The 22,941-nt window shown below is 54.3% G+C and overlaps 2 protein-coding genes across 2 annotated transcripts in view; one reads left to right on the top strand and one right to left on the bottom strand.

The window, feature by feature from the left end:
• Positions 1–22,941, top strand: part of LOC311216457 (antigen WC1.1-like) — a gene marked incomplete at both ends in the record, with an annotated part of 568,360 nt that overhangs the window by 484,352 nt on the left and 61,067 nt on the right. The window lies entirely within an intron of this gene.
• Positions 1,468–7,146, bottom strand: LOC311216624 (scavenger receptor cysteine-rich type 1 protein M130-like; the record flags this gene model as incomplete). The annotated part of the gene is made up of 9 exons (XM_084298157.1): positions 1,468–1,565; positions 2,190–2,342; positions 3,047–3,142; positions 3,807–3,947; positions 4,613–5,053; positions 5,531–5,845; positions 5,971–6,285; positions 6,366–6,692; positions 6,801–7,146. 9 exons carry the CDS (start codon positions 7,144–7,146, stop codon positions 1,468–1,470), a joined length of 2,232 nt encoding a protein of 743 aa, XP_084154283.1.

The following is a 22,941-nucleotide window of genomic DNA, read 5'->3' as shown; positions in this document are numbered from 1 at the left end:
CAGGCTTTCTTTGTATTTCAATAAAAGAAAGGACCATGCATTGACTTACTTGCCTGATACCCTTCCTTGTAGACCTGTGGTGGAGCTTCAGGGACACATGGCAGAGGTGGAGGGGAGAAGGATCCTGCCACAGCAGCATTGCCAGGCTACACCTGTGATTGTTCCCTGTTCTTGGACAGCACCCACAGAGACAGTGAATTCACCTGCCTCTGTACACAGTGGGTGAGAGGGATAATGGCAGACAGGCTTCTTTCAGGAGGAAAGCGGGAGCTGCCAGGAGAGCCCAAGCACTCGGCAGGGACAGTGTGTGCCAGGGAGTCAATAGCACGTGGAGCCCATAGAGCATGGGCACGTCCCAGGTGGAGCCACCCTGAGGTGCTAAATCTGGGTGGGAGCAGGAAAAGCAGAGCTCTGCAACTCCAGGGAACACAGCAGGCATAGGGAAAGCTCTCTGTTGAATTGGTTGTTATACCTCAGATGAAATTTCATGGACTGAATACAGTGAATCACCCCAAAACATATCCTGACATTGGAAGTGAGCTGGACTCGATGATCCTTGTGGGTCCCTTCCAGCTCAGAATATTCCATGAGTCTCTGACTCTGAAGAAGTCCAGCTATCTGTGCTGACTATCCATGGCCAAGGAACCACTTGTGTGGGAGGCAGTCAGTGGCAGTGCCTCCCACCAGCTGGCTCTGCCTTCCCAGCCTGACCAGCACGGCCCTGCAGAGTGCCCCTATGGCCCTGTGCACCACAGCCCCCTTGCTCTGCAGAGCAGCACCACCAGCTGGGGGCTGTGGGCAGCACGGGCAGGGGCTGCAGGAATGGCTGCTCAGGCCATCGTCTGCAAACTTACTGAGGGTACACTCAATCCCCTCATCTAGGCCATTAATAAAGGTATTAAACAAGATAGGCCCCAGTACCAACCCCTGGGCGATGCCACTTGTAAAGGGACACCAACTGGACTTAACTCCATTAACCACAACACACTGGGCATGGCCCTCCAGCCAGTTCTTCACCCAGAGAAGACTATACACAGCCATGAGAGATGACCCAAAGGGATTAAATACATGCTCCAAGAGGTGTTCCAGCCCACCATCCCACTACCAAAAGCACCTCCCAGCCTGCAGCAGAGGAGCCTGCTGGGGAAGAGCTGGAAGGCTGTGGGGACCCACCAGCAGGAGCTGGTGCCAAGTCCTGCCCAAGGGTCCAAGACATCTCCCCGTTCACCTCTTTTACCTGATCTTTCCCTGCCTGTGGGTGCTGGGAAGACATCCTTGGGCTTCATGGGGGCCCAAGGCAGCAGAAGGTGGGCACTGCAAGGAAGTGTCTCATGGGACTTCCCAGAGATCCACTTTGCCTGGAAACTGCCTGTGGCTGGCAGGACGGAAATGTCTCTGTCAGTAGGAATAGTGTCCAGGGACCAGGGGCTCTGTCAGCCCCAAAGCCAGACCCCGATCCTGCTGGCTCTAAGATGTGTCCCTTCCCAGCCATCGCATCTTTGAGCTCCTCTCCACTCCATCAGCCTCAGGGAGATGTCCAGAAACATGGTCAGGGAAGACTGGATCTGGGGCAAAGCCCCCAGAGGGTTTTAATATGAACAAATACCAACATGCAGCATAAAAACAGGGGAATACCAAGAAGGCAAATACCCATGTGCATCTGCTGACTGCTGGAAAAGGGAGACCAGACAATTCCCTGGCACTCACGGCTCTCCCAGTGGCACTGAGCTCTCCTCCCTCCCAGCTGCACCCAGCTGCTCAGCAGGGCTGGGCTCTGCTGGCCTGGGGCTCTGGAACTCTTGTGCATGGGGCTCTGGTGTCACATCCTGGGTGTCCTCATGGGGACATGCCAGAGACACCTCTTCAACATCGTCATAGCCCGTGGTCCCCAGGAAAGGTGACGAGGTGTCTCCCTCAGCTCCAGGGACCCCAGCACTTCTCCGGGAGCGCAGGCTTCCCCCTGTAAGCATCAAGGCAGGCTGCTGTGGTGGGGCCTGTGGGGTGCCCTTCGGGGCTGTTTATCACCTTCCTCGTCCTCACCAGCCTGAGACATTCAGCCCATTCTCCAAGCCCCCACAAAATATCCCAGGACAGGTTCTCCATGGATGGTCAGGCTTTCAATATGCCATGGATTCTCCTACGCCTGGGGTTGGCACCTAGGAAGTGGCAGTGCTGCATTGCCCTCTCACCTGTGGCTGCATCCCTGTGCCCATCTCCTTCCTCTGGTGTCCTGGGCACTTCCCAGTCCCCCTGCCCAGGGACAGGATCCTCCCCAGGGTCAGAAACCTCCCCAGCATCATCATAGCCATCTGCTGGGTAACCTCCGGGCAGGACAGGGACATCTGAAAGGAGAGGGAAGGTGGTGGCAATGAGAAGAGATGTCCTGCAGAGCAGAGGATGGGAGGGTGTGTGGGGACACAGGGCTGACATGCTGCTGGTGTCAGGGTCACAGCAGAGCCTTCATGCTTCCAGCTCTGTTGATAATACTCGGTGGCACTGCTGTTCATCTGGTCTGTCTGCAGGGAGGAGAAATGGAGCCCTTCCTCCCCTCACCACCTCTTATACCTGGGTCTGGCCACAGACCATCCTCCTCCTCATGTGCCTGGGGTAGGGCTGCAGCTGGGTCAGGGACCCCTCTGAAAAGGAGCCTGCAGAGAGCTGCAGTGGGTGCTGTGGGATGAGCCCTGCTGCCCTGACTGGTGGTCAGCACTGCTGGGGATGGGCACCCACAGAGCTGGGGGTGCATGGGGAGGAGACCAGTTCCTTGGAAAGAGACAATTCTCAGAGGGACTCCAACAGTTGCCCTGGGAAAGCCCTTCACTTAGTCCTTGATTCAGGGACAAGCAAAGAGGGGCTATCCGTTCTGGGATGGGCAGAGCCGGTGGGGAAGAAGCTCCTTTTTGGGGCTCAGCACCTGCATGCTCTCCCAAAATCCCCACAGCCCAGCGATTTTGGGGACCATGGGCAGGAGCTGCAGGACACAGCCCTGGTCTGGGGCAGGGAGAAAGGGCCCCGCAGATGTGCCTCCACAGGGACCTGCACCCACCTGAGAGACTGAACCTCGGCTGCTTCTCCCACGCCAGGCTGTAAGCGATCTCCTCGTACACGGCCTCAGCGAAGGGCTCCCCAGCTCTCCCAGAGCCTGGGGACAGAGGCAGGGCTGGTCTGGGGATGGGCAGAGAGGACCCCACTGGGCTCCCTCACCCCATTCCCTAGGCCAGCACAGGGCTGTCCCCACAGCACAGCCCCGCTGTGTTGTGTTGGCACTGCAGCCACATCCCCAGGGAGGGCAGCATCCCCATGGAGATGGTCTGGGACAGAGTCAGCCTCGCACCATCCCTTTGGAGACAGCCCTTGTGCCCCTTTGGTCCCCAGGTCACATCCCAGTGCAGACCCTGCACCAATTTCCCCATTTCTCCTCCCCATGGAGCTGCTCCATCTCTGCCCCACACATCAAAAGCACAACCCGTGCTCTGCTGGGGGGTGGCTGACACCACGGTGATGGACTCCACTGCCCCATGCTCCTCCTGCCAGTGCTGCCCAGAGCACTGCCAGCAGTGCATCCTCCCCGTCTCACCCAGCCCAGCTCTCACATTTCTCTTCTCACCCCAGAACTGATGCCTCAGGCTCTGGGCTCTCTCCACCCCTTGATGTTGGTGCCCCATGGTCTGTCAGTCAGTGGGGCTGCACATGGGTCAGGAGGCAGCACACAGCTCTGTTTCTGTGCCCCAGAACACCAACACCCCCAGCACCCCCAGCCCTGCCAGGAGGCATCTCCCCTCCAGGACCACTGGGGAAGGACCCACCTCTGCGCCGAGCCCTGGCGCTTCGCACCTGCCCAGCCAGGAGGGCCAGGAGCAGGCAGAGGAGGGCCCCCAGGATGATGCAGATGATGACAGGCACCGAGATTCTATTGCTGCTGGTGGTTGGACGGCCCCGCGGGGGATCTGCATGGGCAGGAACATGGCAGGGGCAGCATCAGACAAGGGAGAGGCTGGGGGCAGGACATGCCACTCCTGACCACACAAGGCAGCAGGGGTTGGGGGGGACAGGGCTGGGTAATGGGGCAGCTCCCACCCTGCTGGGTCCATCACAGACTTCTCCCAGCTGCTTCGGCTTTCTGGGAGTCTCACAGCCCAGCAAGGAGCCCCTTCCCCTGGCTGTGGGTCACAGCGTGGACATGGACAGACACAGCCCCAGGGGAAGGACAGCTTACCTGCTTGTGGGGGGGATGTTGCTGTCCTGGGTGCAGCTGCAGGGGAGCAGAGGAGATGTGCTGAGAGGCTGGGACTGTGGCACCAGGCAGCCTCTCTGGCAAATGACCCCAAAATTTGCCACCTGAATTGTCCCTCCTTTGGGGCTAGGCAGGGTGGCAGGGACAGGGTCCAGCTCCACTGCTCTGGGCTGCTCACAGGACAGTGCTGGCAGCCCAGGGGATGTGCTGGCACATCCAGCCCCACTGAGGCTGCTCCCCACCCAACACCAGCCTCCCACTCTGCAGAAACACCCTTGCTCAGGCCAGCAGCGGGGCCATGCCAGGATCCAGCAGGGCAGACACCCAAGCCAGCTCCTTGCCAAGCCCCGAGCCATGTCTCCCAGCCCCACTGCTCACCTGAGCAATGCACAGCCGCATCTGCCTTATGCTGGCAGGCACCGCTGTTCCCTGGCTGGGCCCAGCAGTCCTGCAGAGACAGCTCCGTCCCCCTGCACTCCATCAGCCACATGGGGCCCGTCCCCTCTCCAGCAGCAGCCTGGCCCAGGGCATAGACCGCGGGGCCACAGCCCAGCTGCCTGCACGCCACCTCGGCGTCCCGCATGTCCCAGGCATTGTCACACAGCGTCCCCCAGGTGCCGCGGTGCCAGATCTCCACTCTGCCCGAGCAGCCATCCTTGCCTCCCACAGCGCGGATCTTCTCCCTGTCTGGGGAGGCAGCAATGTCCCATGGCACCAGGACAGCTGGGACAGCCCTGCCAGGTGAGGGGGGCATGTGCAGGGGCAGCTCTTTACCTGTGCACCTGGTGGAGTTGGGGCATGCAGCCACCTGCGTCCTTTCTGTCCATGTCCAAAAGGAAAGAGAAGTTGGGCTGAAAAGGGCTTCTCTGGGGGTCATGCAGAAGAAAGCAGGGCTGACCTCTGCTTGCACGTCCCCATGCTGGGTCAGGGCAGCAGCAGGTCCTCATTCATTCCTCCCACACATCACTGCACGGGGGACCCGAGTGCTTGGCCCCACAAGGTCCCTGGTTCACAGAGCAGCAGGAGGCTGTCCCAGGAGGGGCAACTTCTTAAAGCCCTGCATGGTCTCCTCTGAGACCTTGCCTGGAGTTGCCTCTGCATCCCCCAGGGAGCTGCTGGCAGCCCTGCTGTTGACTGCTGCTGGTGGACATGGGTGGCTCTGAGAGCTGAAGTCACCTTTGTACCACTAGCAGCAACAGGGTCTAATGCAGAAAGTTGGAACCTCTGGGTTCCTTCTCTGCATTTCACCATGTCCAGTGGGGAGCAGGACCTGGTGCCTTGATGGCTCAGTTTTACCTTTGCAGGTGATGTGGGTCTCTTCTCGGAGGTCAGTACACGACTGTGGATGCCAGGGATCAGAGGGACACTGCCAGAAGGAGCTGTTGCTCTTCCCACACTCCACGCGATCCAGCCACGCAATGCCAGACAGCTTGGCATAATTAGAACGTGTTTCCCGTTCCCCTTCCTTCCCGCAGCCCAGGTCCTTGCACACCAGTGACACCGTCTCGGTGGTCATGGAGTTGGAGCAAACGCTGCCCCACGTCCCGTTGTAGAAAACCTGCAGGCGCCCAGAGCAGCCATCGCTGTTCTCCAGCCTCAGGGCCATGAACTCTGGAAGGAGGAAAGGCCCCAGGGACGTCCTTGGTTGTCAGCCACTGAAGGCCTTGGCCCTAACTGGCTCTGCCCTCACCCCAGCCTCACTGGCCACAGCTCCCAGCCCCACTCCCAGCACAGACCTGAACAGATGACTCCCGCGTCCTCCTTGTGCCTGCAGTCGTGCTGCCCCCAGGCCTCGGCAGGGCAGTCCCAGAGAGCAGCTTCGGCCCCGGAGCAGTTGACGCCATCCAGCCAGATCTGCCCGGAGCCCTCCCCAAACCGAGCAGAGCCGGCTGCCTCCAGGGCCCCTCCGCAGCCCAGCTGGCGGCAAACGACGGCGGCGTCGGCCAGGTCCCAGGCGTCATCGCAGACGGTGCCCCAGCGCCCCTGGTAGTAGATCTCCACTCTCCCGGCACAGCGCCCGGCCCCATCCGCCAGCCGGACCTGCCGGCTCCCTGCAGCAGGGAGAACCCCGGCTGTCAGTGGCTTGCTGCCCTCCCAGCCCCACACCTGGGGGACGTGCAGCACCACTCACCCTGGCACACGACCCCCACGTCCTCCATGATCCCTGCTGCTGGTATGCTCTCAGGCAGGGAGGTGTTGCAGAGGCTCAGGTCAGCCTCGTGCCCTGTACACCGCACCCCACGCAGCCCCACAGGGCCTCGTCCTCGCTCGGCCCTCACGGGGGTGTAGGCTGCCTCTGCCTCTCCGCACTGCAGCTGCCGGCACACCACGCTGGCCTCCTGCATGTCCCACTGCTCATCCAGGACTCTGCCCCACGTCCCGTGCTGGAAGACCTCCACGCGCCCGTCGCACCAGCTCTCTCCACCCACCAGCCGTACAGACATGTTGCGAGCCGGGCCTGATGAGAACAGAAATTCAGCCTGGTGCTGCAATGGGGTCCAAAACTTTGTGTGGCCGTGTCACATACCAGGGGCAAATGGACTCTGCAGCACTGCCCAGCACTCACCTGAGCAAATGACAGCAGCAGCGTTCTCCTGGGAGCACGGCGAGGCCCCCAGGGCAGTCACCGGGCACTGCCCCAGGTGGGCTTCAGTCCCGTCACAGTGGAACGAGTCTCTCCAGACGGGGCCGGTTCCTCTCCCAAAATGCCCTCCTCCAGGAATGGACTCAGCAAAGCCACAGCCGAGGTGCCGACAGAGAACGTGGGCGTCCGACAGGTCCCAGCGGGAGGCACAGAGGGTGCCCCATGTCCCCAGCACGTCGACCTCCACCCTGCCCTCACACGCTTTGCTGCCGTTCACCATCCTGAACCCTGTGTACTCAAGGACAAAGGAGGGTGAGAGAGGCCACATTTGCGCTCTTGCTCCCACAGGAGCTGCAGGAGTGGCCAAAGAGACAGCGTGCCTTTCTCCTCCTGCAGCACTCTAATTTTAGGGCTGCAGACCACCACCTCACCCCACCTGTCCCCCACCCAGCACAGCCCAGTGCCCACCCTGCCCCCACCACAACCCCAGTGTCCATCATCCCACTCTCCCACCCCAAGTCCTTACGTGTGCAGGTGACATGAGTGCCATTGCTGTGGGTGCAGGCCTTGTCCTTGGAGGCCCCCCAGGGGCAGAAGAGGATGGTGGATTCATTCCCCACACACTGCAGCTCTCTGTCCCAGACAGGACCGGCCCCTTCTCCCAGCTGAGCTGCCCCATGGACAGACAGGGCTGTGCCACACTGCAGCTCCCTGCACACCACCTCGGCAGCTTTGGCACCAAAGTGGGAGTGACAGACAGCTTTCCACTGGTCCCTGTCATGGACCTCCACACTTCCTGAGCAGGGGCTGTCCCCTCCGACCAGCCGGACAAATCCTGGAGCAACCAAGGAGACCTGTGAGTTCCCAGAGCCCTCTGGCAATTCTGTGCCCACCTCCCACCTCATCCCTAAGGCAGCCGCATGCAGAGCCCCATGGCCAGCCCTGCAGCTCTCAGTGGGTACTGATGGCAAAAACATGTCAGGGCTCCCCTGCTGTTCCTCAGAAAACTGCTGAGCACCCATGGGCTGCCCTCTCTCCCAGCCCCCAGCCACAGGCACTGCTCAAACTGTTGCTGCCCGGAGTCCCTGGGCTGCCCAGCCCCAGACCCAGCACAGCAGCACCCGCAGCACGTGGGCCCAGGGAAACAGGCTCAGGAACTCGGGGCTACTTCAGCCTGCTCTGCCCCACAAGGCTCAGGCCAGTTAGAAGAAATCCTTGGAACTGCCAAAAAGCCCCCCTGTTCCCAGGGAATGCTGGGGCTCTTGGGGAGCTCCTGCTAGATGGGGCACATCGGGGGATCCTCTGCAAAGGGGGGTCCTCCGGTAGGGACAGTGTGGTGCTGGACATGCATGTCCCCAGCCACCTACCATGCATGGGTCAGGAAAGCAGGCAGAGAGCAGCCCTGGGCTGACACGAGCTCCCGGTGTGAGGGCAGGCAGAGAGGAGAGCCAGGAGGTGCTGGCACAGCCCCTGTGGCACAGGGCACGCAGGAGAGCCTGAGCAGTGGGTCAGCACTGCCTGGAGGGCCTGTGTCTCTGGGGGCTGGCTCTCATGGGGTGACCCCAGGACAGGAACAAGGTGCCACTTGCCACCCTGCTTGTCTGCCCAAGCCCAGTGCTCCTGCCCTCTGAGCAGCCCCTCTGCTTTGGCTGAGGTTCTCTTGTCTGCTGGGGGTACAACCCAAAAGTCCTGGGCCATTGCACGCCCTTCCCTGAGGCTGCTGTTGGCTGGGGGAGCTGCTCTAGATTCCCCTGGCATAGGGACCAGCCTGCCAGACAGGGCCTGGGCGAATGGGAGGAGAAAGATGGGAACCAGGCAGCACAATGGGGAAGATTGAGGGCTTTCCTCTCCCAGCCCCAGGCATCTCCCTAGGCTTGGCTACTCCAGCTTCACGGCCAGGCTGGATGTGCCCCCACTGGGCTGTCACCAGGGACAAGGGACACCAGCAGTGACAGACCCAGCTCAGAGTGCAACTTGACACACAGAGCCATGTTCTGGTGTCCACTTGTTGATTCCTGAGATCACAGCCAGGTCCCTTAGAAGTGTCCTCGTCCCAGAAGTAGGGAACAAGTTCAGTCCTTACCTGAGCATGTCACTCCAGCATCCCAGCTGTGAACGCAGAGTGTTTGACCCCAGCCATTGTGTGTGCAGTCAGACAGGGCAGACTCCATGCCATTACATTCAACATCATCCATCCAAATGGAACCAGATCCTGGCCCAAAGTGTGCATTCTGATGAGCTTTGAGAGCAACCCCACAGCCCAGCTGCCTACAAACCACTGCAGCATCAGTCATGTCCCAGGAGAAATGACACACGGTCCCCCACTGGCCCTGATGTTTCACCTCCACTCTCCCAGCACAGCGACTGCCGCCATCCACCAGCCTCACCTCCGCAGCCCCTTCAAACACCAACACAGGAAGGGTCAGGAGAGTTTTAAGCCCCACATTGCATGTCCGTGAGGACCCCCTCCCCAGGCAGACTCCCAGTTCCCAGGGTGGGATCCCTGTCCCCATAGGCTATCTCAGGGGCAGTGGGGGGTTCCTCCTCTCCCCATGGGCTATGCTGGGCTGGGGATACCCAGCTCTAGCCCTCCTGGGCCATTTGCTGCCCCACAGCCCTCACCACCTCCTTCCACCCCAGCGGACCCCTGCCCCCACCCATGCCCACCCCCACACAGCCCCCAGCCCTGCATGGGGCTCCCTCTCTTCCCCATCCCAGTGTCCCCCAAACAGACCCATGCCCCTGAGCAGCTTCCATTGCCCATTGTCTGCCACAGGCACCTCCCAAACCCACTGTCTGGGTTGACCACAAAAATATCGACAGCCCACATTCCTTCCCAATCCCTGCTGTCAGACAGGCCCCTGTGCTTGACCAGGGCCCCCAAGAAGAACACCTCTTGGTGCAGATGCCCCAGTCCCCTTCTGTTAATGGGACACAACCTGCCCTCCTGGAGTCCGTGTTTCCCCAGATCCCAGGGGCAGGGAACAGCACACAACCCCCCTGGGGCACCCCAGACATTGGCTGTGCCCTGGAGATCACTGAGGGCCATTCACTGTCTGGGCCTTCTCCAGACCCAGAGACACCGAGCTGGGGAACAAGGGGTCGCAAAAGGGTACCCAAGGACAAGGTGTCTAGAAATGAAGCCAGGTGTGGGCTGCCAAAAACATGGGAGATGTGAAAATGGATTACCACCTCCCACCCAGACAGGCACAGATTAAAGAACAGAGCTGAGAGACTGAGCACCTTCTGCCTCTCACATGAGTGGTGCCTGAAAACAACCCCACTCCCAGAGAGATCCCAATGGTCCCACTGCTGCCCATTGTCCCAAGGTTGTTGAAAACAGAAGCTGGCACTTACCTCTGCATGGCTGCACCCAGAGGAACAGCCACAGCACCCAAGGGAAAAGGAGTCCCTCTGTCCCCATCCTGAGGCTCCTGTCCTGACAGCAATGCCCTGCTGCTGGAGCTCCTGGGGACCCACAGTGAAATGGAGATGATGGGAGGGCAATATATCTGTGCAGATGCTGTCCCAGCTGCAGGAGGAGCCAATCGAAGCAGCAGGCACCTTTTTAGACGTTATCGGCACTTATCTGCCCTCCGATGCAGCCCAGCTCTCCAATGAACTTCTCCAGCGCTCTTCATGACCATATATGAGGGACGGCTCCGCTGCGGCTCTCACGTCACTGCGGTGGGACATCATCGTGGGGTAGGGCTGGGTGTGGGGGCAGATGGCTCTGACACCCCTTGCAGCCTGCTGTGGGAGCACGGAGCATCTCCTAAGCTGTAGCATCCAAGAGCCCAAGGTGTGATTGTCCGGCCATCTCTGAGCCATGGGATCCACAGGGCTGGTCCTGCAGCAGGGCTGTCAGGCTGGGAAGAGACCAGCCCCTGCCCCTGCTACAGCCCCCTCTGTGCTGGCAGCAGCAGCTGGGAAAGACCCTTGGGCAGGGCCAGAGCCCCGTTATGGGGGTGCTGCCTGTCCCGTCCCTCCCCAGGGAGCCTCCTGTGGGGTCCCGGCAGCAGCCAGAGCTGGTCCAGGGCCTGCCCTGGCAGCAGAGCTGCAGCCCAGAGCCTCAGGCGTCTCCCTGGCTCTCAGCGTGTCACCCAGGGGCCGTTATTCCCCGCGGCGGGTCGGGAGCTGGAGCCTGCCTGCCACTGCAGGTGCACAAACCGCAGCCCACGTGACATGGCGCCCGGGCAGGAAGACGGTGGTTTCCTCCTGGCCCCGTGCCCAGGCATGGCCCTGCGGTGCCTCCCAGCCTCCTCACAGCTCCAAGCCTGGCAGAGTCCAAGAAGTGTTGGGACAATGCTCTCAGATGTACAGTTTATTATATATATATATAAATATAAATACACACATATATATATACATTTTATATTTTTAATAGAAGACACATTTTTATGAATATATACAATATATATATATTACTTATACATTATTATATTTTTATATATTTCATTAGATTAAATATTATTCTTATATATTTCATGTATTATTATATAGTTCATATTATAATATATAATTACCGATATTATATTATAGATTATATTATATTTTTATTTGATAAATATTTTTATTACATAAAGTATTCCAGTATATTATACTGTATTATGTTATATTATACAGTATAATATATTATATTAATTATATTATATATTTTATCTTATTTTATTTTATTTTTCATTAAATTAATTTTACATGTATTATACATATGTAAAAGGTTTATTTTTTATAAATCTATACATTATATATTTTAGTATTTTTAAAATATATTTACAGTTTGTATAGTTTTTTAGATACATATATAATTTATTTTATTGTCTGGTGGCTGGAGTTTGACTCACTGATCCTTGATTCTTTCCAACTCGGGCTATTTCATGATTCTGCCCAGTACAGCTCCAGGTGATGCCATAGCATCTTCACCTGCCATGGGCCTGCTCCTGGCCTATATTCAGACAGCAATGACCTCACAAACACCTACACAAGTTCTTGGCATGTTCCAGGCCTGCCACCTCCTCAGGCACCAGTGACCTCACAGGTACCTGTACAATCCATGGGCCTTGCCCTGACCTATCAGCTAATTGATCACCAGTGACCTCCCCACAGACCCACACAAGCCATGTGCTTATTCCTGGCCTCCTGGCTTCTCAGGCACCAGGGTCCTCCCAGCACCTAGCACAGGCCATGTTTGCTCTCAGCCAGTTAGTTACACAGGCACCACTGGCATCCAAATGACATCCACAGGCCAGGGGCCTGCTCCTGGCCTATCAACTCCTCAGCTGACCATGACCTCATAGGCACATGCTGCCTAATGGAAGGTGTCCCTGCCTGTAGCAGAGGGATGTGGACTAGATGGTCACTAGGGTTCTTACAACCCAAACCATCCTATGACTCTGTGATTCTCTGATATCCTTGCAGCTGATGCATACTCGCCATGGAAGTAGTCAGGCTCCAGTGACCTCCCAAGAACTTATACAGCCATGCACCTGCTCCTGCCCTATTGGCTACTCAGCCAAGAGTGGCATCACAGGTACATTTCCCAGGCATGGGTCTCCTTCCTGCCTGTCATCTTCTCAGGCTCCTGTGACCTCACAAGCTCTTACGAGAGCTGTGGGCCTGCTGCTGGTCTGCCAGCTCCACAGGCACCACTGACCTGAGCACCACATAGACACCTGTTTGGTTTCTGTTCCCAATGAAGTAGTGTGATGCACCAGTAGACAGGTGCCTGGGGTTTCTGTCGGATTTCAGGAATAATCAAGCATGGGGTGCCATCGCTGACATGACATCATAAGCTCCCAAAGACCCACACAAGCCATATGCTTATTCCTGGCCTACTGGCTTCTCAGGCACCAGGGTCCTCACAGCATCTAGCACAGGCCACCCTTGCTCTCAGCCTGTCAGCTACTCAGGCACCACTGTTATCACAGGAATATTCACCTGCCATGGGCCTGCTCGTGGCCTATCAGATCTTCAGCTGACAGTGACCTCATAAGCACAGATGATCTATTGGAAGATGTCAGTGTCCCTGTCCATGATGGGCGGTGGCTGCTCATGTTCAGCTGGCTGTTGACCAACATCCCCAGGTGCTTTTCTTCTGGACAGCTTTCCAGCCACTCTTCCCCAAGCCTATGCTACTGCATGGGGTTGTTATGATCCAAGTGCAGAAGCATTGTTGAATGTCATGTGATTGGACTCAGTCCATCAATCTAGCCTTTCCACATCCCTCTGCAAAGCTTTCCTACCCTCAAGCAGATCAACTGTCCCACCTAACTTCTTGTCATCTGCAAATATACTGAGGGTGTACTTGATCCTCTCATTCGGATCATAGATCTAAATATTAAATAAAACTGAACCCAATCCCAAGCCCTGGGGAATGTCACTGATGACTAAGCTGAACATCTGGTCAACTGACACCAACTGGACTGAACTCCCTTCACTCCTTCACTCTTTGAGCATGGCCATTTAGAAAGTTCTTCAACCAGCAAACTGTACACTTGTCCAAGCCATGAGCGTCCAGATGGGTTGTCATTCTGCAGGGCTACTTCTGGTGAGGCTGAGTGAATACTAAGATGTAGCTCCTTCTTTTAGGCTTTTTCTAATGCCCTGTTCTCAGTCCTTTCAAACCAACTAAGCATGAATCTGGTGCTTGTGATGAGCTGGTGCTCAGGTCGTGTTCCAGTTACTTGCTATATCATGTATCATTGTCCCTGAGTTTGTACAGCACTGGCATTCTCACACTCCCTTTTACCTCTGTTTGCTTGAGTCTGCGGTGTCAATGGTAGTTCAGGAAGACTGGGAGGGGAGTGGCTTCAGGGGAAGCACGAGGTTGCTTCTGTCACAGTGGGACTTTGGTCTGCCTGCACAGTTCAGTGGCTCTAGCTGTGACACAGCCAGGAGTTCCACACTTCAAGGGAATCCCAAAGGTAGTTCCTTCCTGAAGGGCGATGCCATCCTGAGTCCTGTCCTTGCCTGTGCAACATCTATCAAAGTGTCGATACAAGTTTGTCCTCATAAGAAAGGCCCCATCACAATGGGCTGCCTAGAGCTGGGCTCCTCTCTACAGTTCTGACCTGGAGTCTTCTCCTGCAGGGCCTCTCCGTGGACTGCATCCTCCTTCAGGCCACATCCACCTGCTCCCACGTGGGGTCTTCCATCAGTTGCCATGTGGAGATCTGCTCCAACATGGTGCACCATGGGCTGCAGGGCAACTTCTGCTCTGCCACCTGGAGCACTTCCACACCCTATTTCTTCATTGACCTTGGTGTCTGCAGGGTTGTTTCTCTCAGCTTCATGAGGCCAAACTGCTTCAGTTAAGTGACTAAACCAAAAGAATGCAGGATTTGGGGATTAGGTGTTCAGGTTAGGCTTTAGGGATTAGATCTTGCCTTCCAGGGTTAGTGGTTGGGCAGAGTATTAGAGGGAGGCCTGTGTTTACTGCTTTGGGTTCTAGTCTGTGTCTAGTGTAGAGACTATGTTATGTTACATTGGGATTTTCTTCAGGGCTCTGTTGAGGAATCATGTTAAGGCTGGAATTCAATGCTAGGGATGAAAGGCTGAGGAATAGGGTAAGAAATGAGCTAAGAGTGTATGGTAAGGCCTTATGGATTTGGGACTTGGCTAACCCATGCCAGGTGAGGTTTGAGGTTGGGGTAAAAGTAGTGGATTCCTTGCAGAGAGAGGGATAGCATTTAGATGTAGGGGTAAGTAGGGCTTACGGTTACTGCTTCAAAATATTGCCAGGGCTTGACCTGGATGTTTTCCTAGTAAGTGTTGCAGCAGCACAGCCTTGCCTGAACCCCTCTCACCTCTTCCAGATCTTTCCTTTCTGTTAGCCAAGTCCCTCTTCTCTCCCCCAAATCTCCCACCTTTATTCTCTCAGCTTTCCCCTGGTCTCCCCAAATGTGTCACCCTGTTGGGGGCAGCTTTCTGAAGGCCTTTATGACCTCAGAGGCTCTTCCTCCCTGCTGTTGGCCAGCCAGGTGCTGGGACAGAAGTTACCTCACAGCCAGCATCCACAGGGCTACAAGGAGCTGTTGTGCTCAGCAGGCCTCTTCCCAGCCCATCCAGGAATACCCGGTGTAGGGGATGCCCTGCACAATCCCTCAGGTACCCTGTGGGCTGAGCAACTCATGCTTCAGAACACCTCCCACATGTCTGGACTCACATTTCCCTGGGAGTTCTTCAGCTCCTTCAGGGCATCCTGAAGGAAATGACCACCTCAATATGCAAAAAAATTATCAAGTACTGAGTGCACATGTTAGGGAAGTGTTCAAAACTCTCTGTGGTAGGTGAGAAAGTCTTCATGTCTAGATTTGTTTCATTCAAGTGCATTCCCAGGGCACATTGCCATTAAAAGGAAGGTGACCTTGCGTCACTGCCTGTCCCACAGTATAGTCCTAGGGAATATCTTATGGAACTTCTGCTCACTGGTAGTCATCTCTCCACGCCCACATCTTGTGCACTGTCATATGGAGAATAAAGACATGGACTCCTGATACACTAATTCATTATCCCTCAGAGGAGGAAATATCAACCACTTGTGTGAGCTGTGGCAAGAGCCCCGTCTGGGAATGGTGGTTGCAAGGAGTTGTTCTGGGACCATTGCCCTGAGGCAGCATTTCCCAGAGTGTCCAGAGAACAGTGGTCCATCCCAGCCGGTTCTCTGCTGGTTCTCCCTGTCTCACCCAGGAGGCCAGCTCAGCCCAGACCCTCCCAAGCTCTCCAAACCTCCATCTCCTATCCCCAACCCAGCCCAGCCCAGAAGAGCAGCCCATGCTGGGCAGACCCCAAAGTATCAAATGGAGAAGTGGAGGGCAGTGGCAGTATCTCTGCTGCTGCCATCTGCAGGAGATTCCCCTCCCACAGGCATCCTGCAGCTCCCCAGGCCAGCCCCAATCCCCAGCACAGCACAGCACCACACTGCTGGCCCTGGGGCTCTTCAGGCACCACCACTGCAAACACACAGAGCTCTGCTCTGCTCCCAGGACACCCCATGTCCCACACAGCCTTGCCCCAGCCCAGCACGTCTGGGATGGTCTGAGTAGCCATTCCTGCAGCCCCTTCCCATGCTGCCCACAGCCCCCAGCTGGTGGTGCTGCCCTGCAGAGCAAGGGGGCTGTGGTGCGTGGGGCTGTGGGGGCACTCTGCAGGGCCGTGCTGGTCAGGCTGGGAAGGCAGAGGCAGCTGGTAGGGGGCACTGCCACTGACTGCCTCCCACACAAGTGGTTCCTTGGCCATGGATAGCTGGCACAGATAGCCGGCCTTCTTGAGAGTCAGAGACTCATGGAATAGCCCGAGCTGGAAGGGACCCACAAGGATCATCGAGTCCAACTCACTTCCAATGTCAGGATATGTTTTGGGGTGATTCACTGTATTCAATCTATGAAATTTCACCAGAGGTATAACAACCAATTCAACAGAGAACTTTCCCTATGCCTGCAGTGTTCCCTGGAGTAGCAGAGCTCTGCTTTTCCTGCTCCCACCCAGATTTAGCACCTCAGGGTGGCTCCACCTGGGACGTGCCCGTGCTCTATGGGCTCCAAGTGCTATTGACTCCCTGGCACACACTGTCCCTGCCGAGTGCTTGGGCTCTCCTGGCAGCTCCCTCTTTCCTCCTGAAAGAAGCCTGTCTGCCATTATCCCTCTCACCCACTGTGTACAGAGGCAGGTGAATTCACCATCTCTGTGGGTGCTGTCCAAGAACAGGGAACAATCACAGGTTCAGCCTGGCAATGCTGCACCCTGGCAATGCTGCTGTGGCAGGACCCTTCTCCCCTCCACCTCTGCAATCTGCCACGTGCCCCTGAAGCTCCACCACAGGTCTACAAGGAAGGGTATCAGGCAAGTAATTCAATGCATGGTCCTTTCTTTTGTTAAAATACTCAGAAAGCCTGACCCACCATTTATACAAAAACTTGGAGTCACATGAGACAGATACATACAGTGTAGGAAGGTATGAACAATGGTATTTCTTTGTGGGAAACACTATGAGAAGTAAAGCAAAGTAAAAAAGGAAAAAAAAAATAAACAAATAGAAAGATTTCTGGGTATGTATACAGTTAACATTAAGAACACAGACAGTTTATTCCTTCTGAAAAATCTCCAGTCATCACTTTCCATACTACATCCTTGAGCTCCTGATTCCTCATGCTGTAGATGAGGGGGTTCACTGCTGGAGGCACTACCGAGTCCAGAACTGTCAGCAAAAGATTAAGGGAGGAAGAGGACATAGACGGGGGCTTCAGGGAGGCAAAAAAGGCAGTGCTGAGAAACAGGGAGACCACAGCCAGGTGAGGGAGGCATGTGGAAAAGGCTTTGTGTCATCCTTTGTGTCATTCCCCTAGAAAGGGGCTTAGCTGCCTCCCCGTGCCTCACAGAATCCCACTGGAGTTGGGATTCCTCTTCCTTGGTTCAGGTGGGCACAAACCAGGCAGCATGTAAGCTGCTTGTCTCAGCTTTCAGCACTTTGAATGGAGACAGAGGCCAAAAGGGAGCTGTTCAGAGGCAGACACCAGGTGATATTGGAGATGGCAGAGTGACATCTGAGTGACATTTGAAGTGCCAAATTCCTCTGGGCCATAAACAGAGATTTTATTATTGCATGTACAATGTAATATAACTGTAGCCATTGCTCAATAGCAAAGAAATAAAAGAAATAAAAGGCATGCTGTGACCTGGTTGCCATCACTGGAACGTGGTGGGACCACTCCCATGACTGGAGTGCTGCAATGACTGGTTATGGGCTCTTCAGAAGAGACAGACAGAACAGAAGGGGTGGTGGTGTGGCTCTTTATATTAGGGAGTGTTTTGACATTGCAGAACTCGAATCTGGGAATGATAATATTGAGTCCCTATAGGTGAGGGTCAGAGGGAAGGCCAACAAGGCAGGCATCCTGGTGGGGATATCTTATTGACCGCCAAACCAGGATGAGGAGACAGATGAGGCGTTCTACAAGCAGACTTTGAGCTGGTCAGGACACTGGTTGGCAGAGTGCCTTGGGAGGCAGTTCTGAAGGACAGAGGAGTCCAGAAAGGTTGAGCACTCTTCAAGAAGGAAATCTTCAAGGCTCAGGAGCAATCTGTCCATCCCCACTGTCGTGGTTTAACCCGGCCAGCAGCTAAACACCACGCAGCCGTTCGCTCACCCTCCCCCTCCCTCTCTGGGACGGGGGAGAGAAATGGAAAGTGAAGCCCGTGAGTTGAGATAAAGACAGTTCAATAAGACAGGAAAATAATGACAATAATAATAACAATAACAACAACAATAATAATAATAATAATAATAATAATAATAATAATACAATGGTGATAATAGTACTACTACTAATAATATGTACAAACAAGTGATGCACAATGCAATTGCTCACCACCCGCTGACTGATGCCCAGCCTAACCCCGAGTAGTCCTGCCCCCTCCACCCAGCTAGCCACCCCTATATATTGTTTAGCATGACGTCAGATGGTATGGAATACCCCTTTGGCTAGTTTGGGTCACCTGTCCTGGGTCTGTCCCCTCCCAGCTCTTACTGCACCCCCAGCCTGCCTGTTGGCAAGACAGAGCGAAAGGCTGAGATGTCCTTGGCTTGGTATAAGCACTGCTCTGCAACAATTAAAACATCGGGGTGTTATCAGCACTCTTCTCATCCTAAGCCAAAACACAGCATTCCACCAGCTACTAGGAAGAAAATTCTGTTCTAACTGAAACCAGGACACCCACGTACCCAAAGATGAGCCAGCATGGAAGAAGACTGGCTTGGCTGAACAGAAAGTTGTGGCTAGAGCTTAGGAAGAAAAAGAGGGTTTAGGACCTTTGGAAAAGAGGGTAGGCCACTCAGGAGGACTATAAGAACCTTGTGAGGATCTCCAGGGACAAAATTAGAAAGGCCAACGCTCATCTGGAGCTCACTCTCACTGCTGCTGTTAAAGATAACAGAAAATGTTTTTATAAATACAGAAACACAAAAAGGAGGACTAAGGAGAATCTCCATCCTTTACTGGATGTGGGGGGAAACTTAGTGACAAGAGATGAGGAAAAGGCTGAGTTGCTTAATGCCTTCTTTGCCTCAGTCTTTAGTGGCAAGACCAGTAGTTCTCGGGGTACCCATCCCCCTGATCTGGTGGAAGGGGATGGGGAGCAGAATGTGGGCCTCATAATCCATGAGGACATGGTTGGTGACCTGCTACAGCACTTAGATGTACACAAGTCAGTAGGGCTGGATGGGATCCACCTGAGGCATCCCACCCCTCATCCTCCTGTAGCGAGGTGGGCATTGGTCTATTCTCCAACGTGCCCTTTTATAGGACAAGGGAGAATAGGCTAAAGTTGTGCCAGAGGAGGTTTAGGTTGGATATTGGCAAAAACTTCTTTAGAACGAAGGCAAGAGGAGCCTGGCCAGCAGAGATGTGAGATTTGGGGGAGGAAAGAAGAGCTTGGATAGCAGAAGCTAACTATTTTGAAGAGGTAAGAATATTCAGGTAATGTTGATCCCACCATAAAGCTGACTTGAAGCAGTCATGTGAGGCCATTACCCTATTTTAACCTCTTACATTAATACCTAAATCTAAATGCCACTCCACACCCTGACAGGAATCCACCACTCTAATTTTTGACCATGATATCCCTTGAAGCCAAAATTAGTCCATAACCCCTTTCCATTACCTCTCCTCTCTTGCTCATCCTCATCCCTGCCCTTAACAATACCACTAAAAGGCTCTATTTATCCCTAGTCTTCTTGCAGATCTAAAAAAACCCTCAAAGAGCTTGCCCATACCCTAACCACAGACCTGACACCACAAGCAGAACACCAAACCGTCCCACTAAACATCTGCTTAATCTCTCACCCAGAAAGGTTTGCCATAGTCCCTAATGCCATAAATGAATAAGTATCATCCAAAGCCTATCTTCCTGTGCATTAACCTTCTCACCTTTAACCCTTTTCCTAATCCTAAACATAGGTTCTTGTTCCCTTGGGGCAGGTCAGGAACCGTGAGATTGCTGTGCAGTCACATGGCATTCAAAGATGAATGTGAGGGGCCATGGATTTGATCAGCTTGTAGGTCACAAGGAGGAGATGGGTGGGAATGCTCTGATGAGCTCAGCTCTATCTCAGGATCTCCCAAACCAGCAGGAGGAATTGGCCTGTGAAAGGGACTGTGAGGTCACTTCTGTCTGAAGCAGCTGACAGGTCACACTTATACTCGGGAACTCTAGTTTTCAGCTGACATCTGCCAGTGGTCCTGGTAGACCAGCAGAAGACACTGGGTTGGCATGCTGACTGTGGGATCCCCTCTGCCTACATTCCCAGGAGGACCCAGACAGAAAAAGGCTCAGATATGGGTTGTCCTGTCTCTTCTGCTTGAGTCCATGACTGGACAGCAGCAGGCACAAGGCTTGGGTGTGTCTGCAGAAAAGTCTGTAAGGTCAGCAGCCAGACCATGGCTTGGAAGATCCTGGTGAGGTGACTTCTGTCTGGTTAGTTGACAGGATGCAAGAAGGATGACAGGTTGTGATGCCTACTTCAGGAGTGGTTTCCACCCTGATGGAGCTTTCTTTGGTAGTAGGAAAGAGCAGGAGAGAAAAACCTGCCAGAAAATGCACCTTGGAAGGTTGGCACTGGCCATGAAGAAGACAAAATGTCTGTCAAAGACTTGTGCTGTGGTGCTAGAGGTCACCCAAAGAGTGTCTTTGATCAGACCATGGGTTTGTGTTTGAAGGAACAGCTGGTGAGGGTTGACGAGACATTGGTGAAACCACGGAAATGCCAGGATGAAAGCAAGGTGAAGAACAGAGATGGGTGTCTGCAGGTTTCCAGGAAATAGGGCAAAGTGTGGGGCAACATAGGAAAGTCTGGAGAGGCCAAAGAGGTGGGTGCTGGCAAGAAGAGAAGGCCCCAGCAGCCCTGATATTTTTGTCCCCTTGGATAGAGCTTCTGAGGAGATGAGATACAGTCATTGCAAGGGTCTCATTGCTTTCTTAGACCCTGTGCAGAGGCAGGGAGGTGTCATACCATTGTTCTTCTTGAGGCATCACACTGCCCACCACACCCCACAAATCCCCAGCAGGAGCCCAGAGCCAGACATGGGAGTGCAGGACATTCCCTTCCAGTGGCTGGAGTCAGGACCTGGCCCTTTTACTTCAGCACAACAAACCCAGACTTTTCTCAGCACAGTGCTTTGCCTATCTGTAATCATGGCCTCCAATTATCTGCCCTAATGAGTCCCTGAGGAGAATTTTTTGGTAACGGCACTCAGTGGGACCCATTAATACTCCAAGTCACTTCAACTTTTCCTTCTGACTTTACTTGCTCAAGCAATTGCATCATTCTCCTCTCAGTACTTGAGTTTCACAGACTGAGCACCAAAATCCACCATGGAACTCATTACAGTGCAGAAACTCCTAAGCAAACATATGTCTTCCATAGTGTTATTCAAGTCTTCAAGACTTGGAGAACTAATTGGAGAGATTTCATGGTGTAGTTAAGGAGGAAGATTTCAAAAAACACCTAATAAACATCTCTTCTAATTTTAAAGGATGATTTTTGTTGCATTTCAGTTTTGAGCACCTTTCTTCAATTGATATTAATCCAGGGCTTCTCCTGTGAAAAAAAGGTGGAAAAGCAGACACTTGAGGTTTGACAGTGCATAGACAACCTTGCTCCTCACAACCCCAACCCTGACACTTCTCTCACTGCCCACCTGGCTCTTGCATCCCTTTCCCTTACACCAGACATCTGCACTGAAGTCTGCAGCTCGATGTTACAGCCCCCTTGCACCAGCTCCCACCTGCTTTCCTTAGAGACCTGGCTGCACACAGGCACAGAAGGGTTTTTCCTTATTTTAAAACAATCAACAGGAAAACATGCAGCAATTTTCCAAACAGCAAAGCAAGCTCCTCATCTTGTATGTCTCCAGTCAGGCTTACCTCACTGGTTTTAAAATTAAGTAAATTTAGTGTTTTATACTAATTAATAGGAAAGTATAGGTATTCAGATTAGTATGATTCCATAAGATTTTAATTCAATGATAAATGATGAGGAGCTTGCTACAGAAACAATTAGACAGACTGCTAATCGATGGGCAAGCTTGAACTCAATGAAGCTCAAAGCAGAAACTGGGTCAGTGAGAGAAATCTGAATGATCAAACAGTAAGGGGAGGACAAAGCAGGAGAACCATGGGAAGTGCATAGGTCATGACAGGCATCTGGAAAGGGGACATTCAATATAGATAGTTTATTCAAGATGGGTGGAAGTGCCTGGAAGATGAGACAGTACACCATGATGGACAAAGAGATGACAATGCAAGTACAAGTCACCTTCAGTATTTCTTCTCCTGTGATGAATAGAGATCCTGAAAATTTACCTGAAGAAGGATGTAGATCACTGCTGAAGGAAGTGTCTTTTTGTGCCATCACCAATGCAGATTACAAAAATACTTCCTCACATCATGGTAATATGTCCCACCCCATCTTTACCATCCTGTGGGTCAAGGTAGAGGGAGCTGTCAGCCAAGGGACATATTTGGGTGACAAAGAGGGGACCCAGCAGAGACAAGGAGTCCAGGCAGTGGGGTGGGGGAGGCCAGGAGAAGCAGCCCAAGGGGTGCTGCTGCTTGTGAGGACACGTTTGTGCCAGCAGCCTGAGTGGACAGCAGCTCTGTGGAGGCGAGGGGAGTCCAGGGAGCACATGCCAAGAGCCCTCCTGCCAGCACAGACAAGGCCGGGGCTGAGGCCAAGAGGAGAGGCAGGCCCAGGGCACGGGGCTGCAGGGGCCATGCTGAGTTCCCTGCCCCTGCATCAGCCGCACTGGCCCTCAGCAGATGTGCTGGCCGGCACACAATGGGAGGTCCTGTTGTGCATCAGAGAGCCACAAAGAGGACACTGGAGAGGGCTGGGGTGATGTGGTTGTCACTGTCCCATGAAAGGGCTGTCTGGGGGTCCCCTCTGCTACAGCTACCGCATGGAGCATGGCAGGAGGAGGGCACGCAGGGCGTGTGACCACACTGCAGAGCCTGACCCTGGACTCTACATGACTGCCTTGCAGGTCCTGGCAGGCTGCGGTGAGGGGACGAGTGAGCGCCCTGGGCCCTCTTCCTGCTCTGCCCAGGCCAGCAAGGGCCCAGAACGGCC

This window comes from Netta rufina (genome assembly GCF_964035555.1).
Source record: "Netta rufina genome assembly, chromosome: 18".
Taxonomy (NCBI): Eukaryota; Metazoa; Chordata; class Aves; order Anseriformes; family Anatidae; genus Netta; species Netta rufina.
The sequence above is the reverse complement of the archived record's forward strand: the minus strand, read 5'-3'. Positions and strand labels throughout refer to the sequence as shown.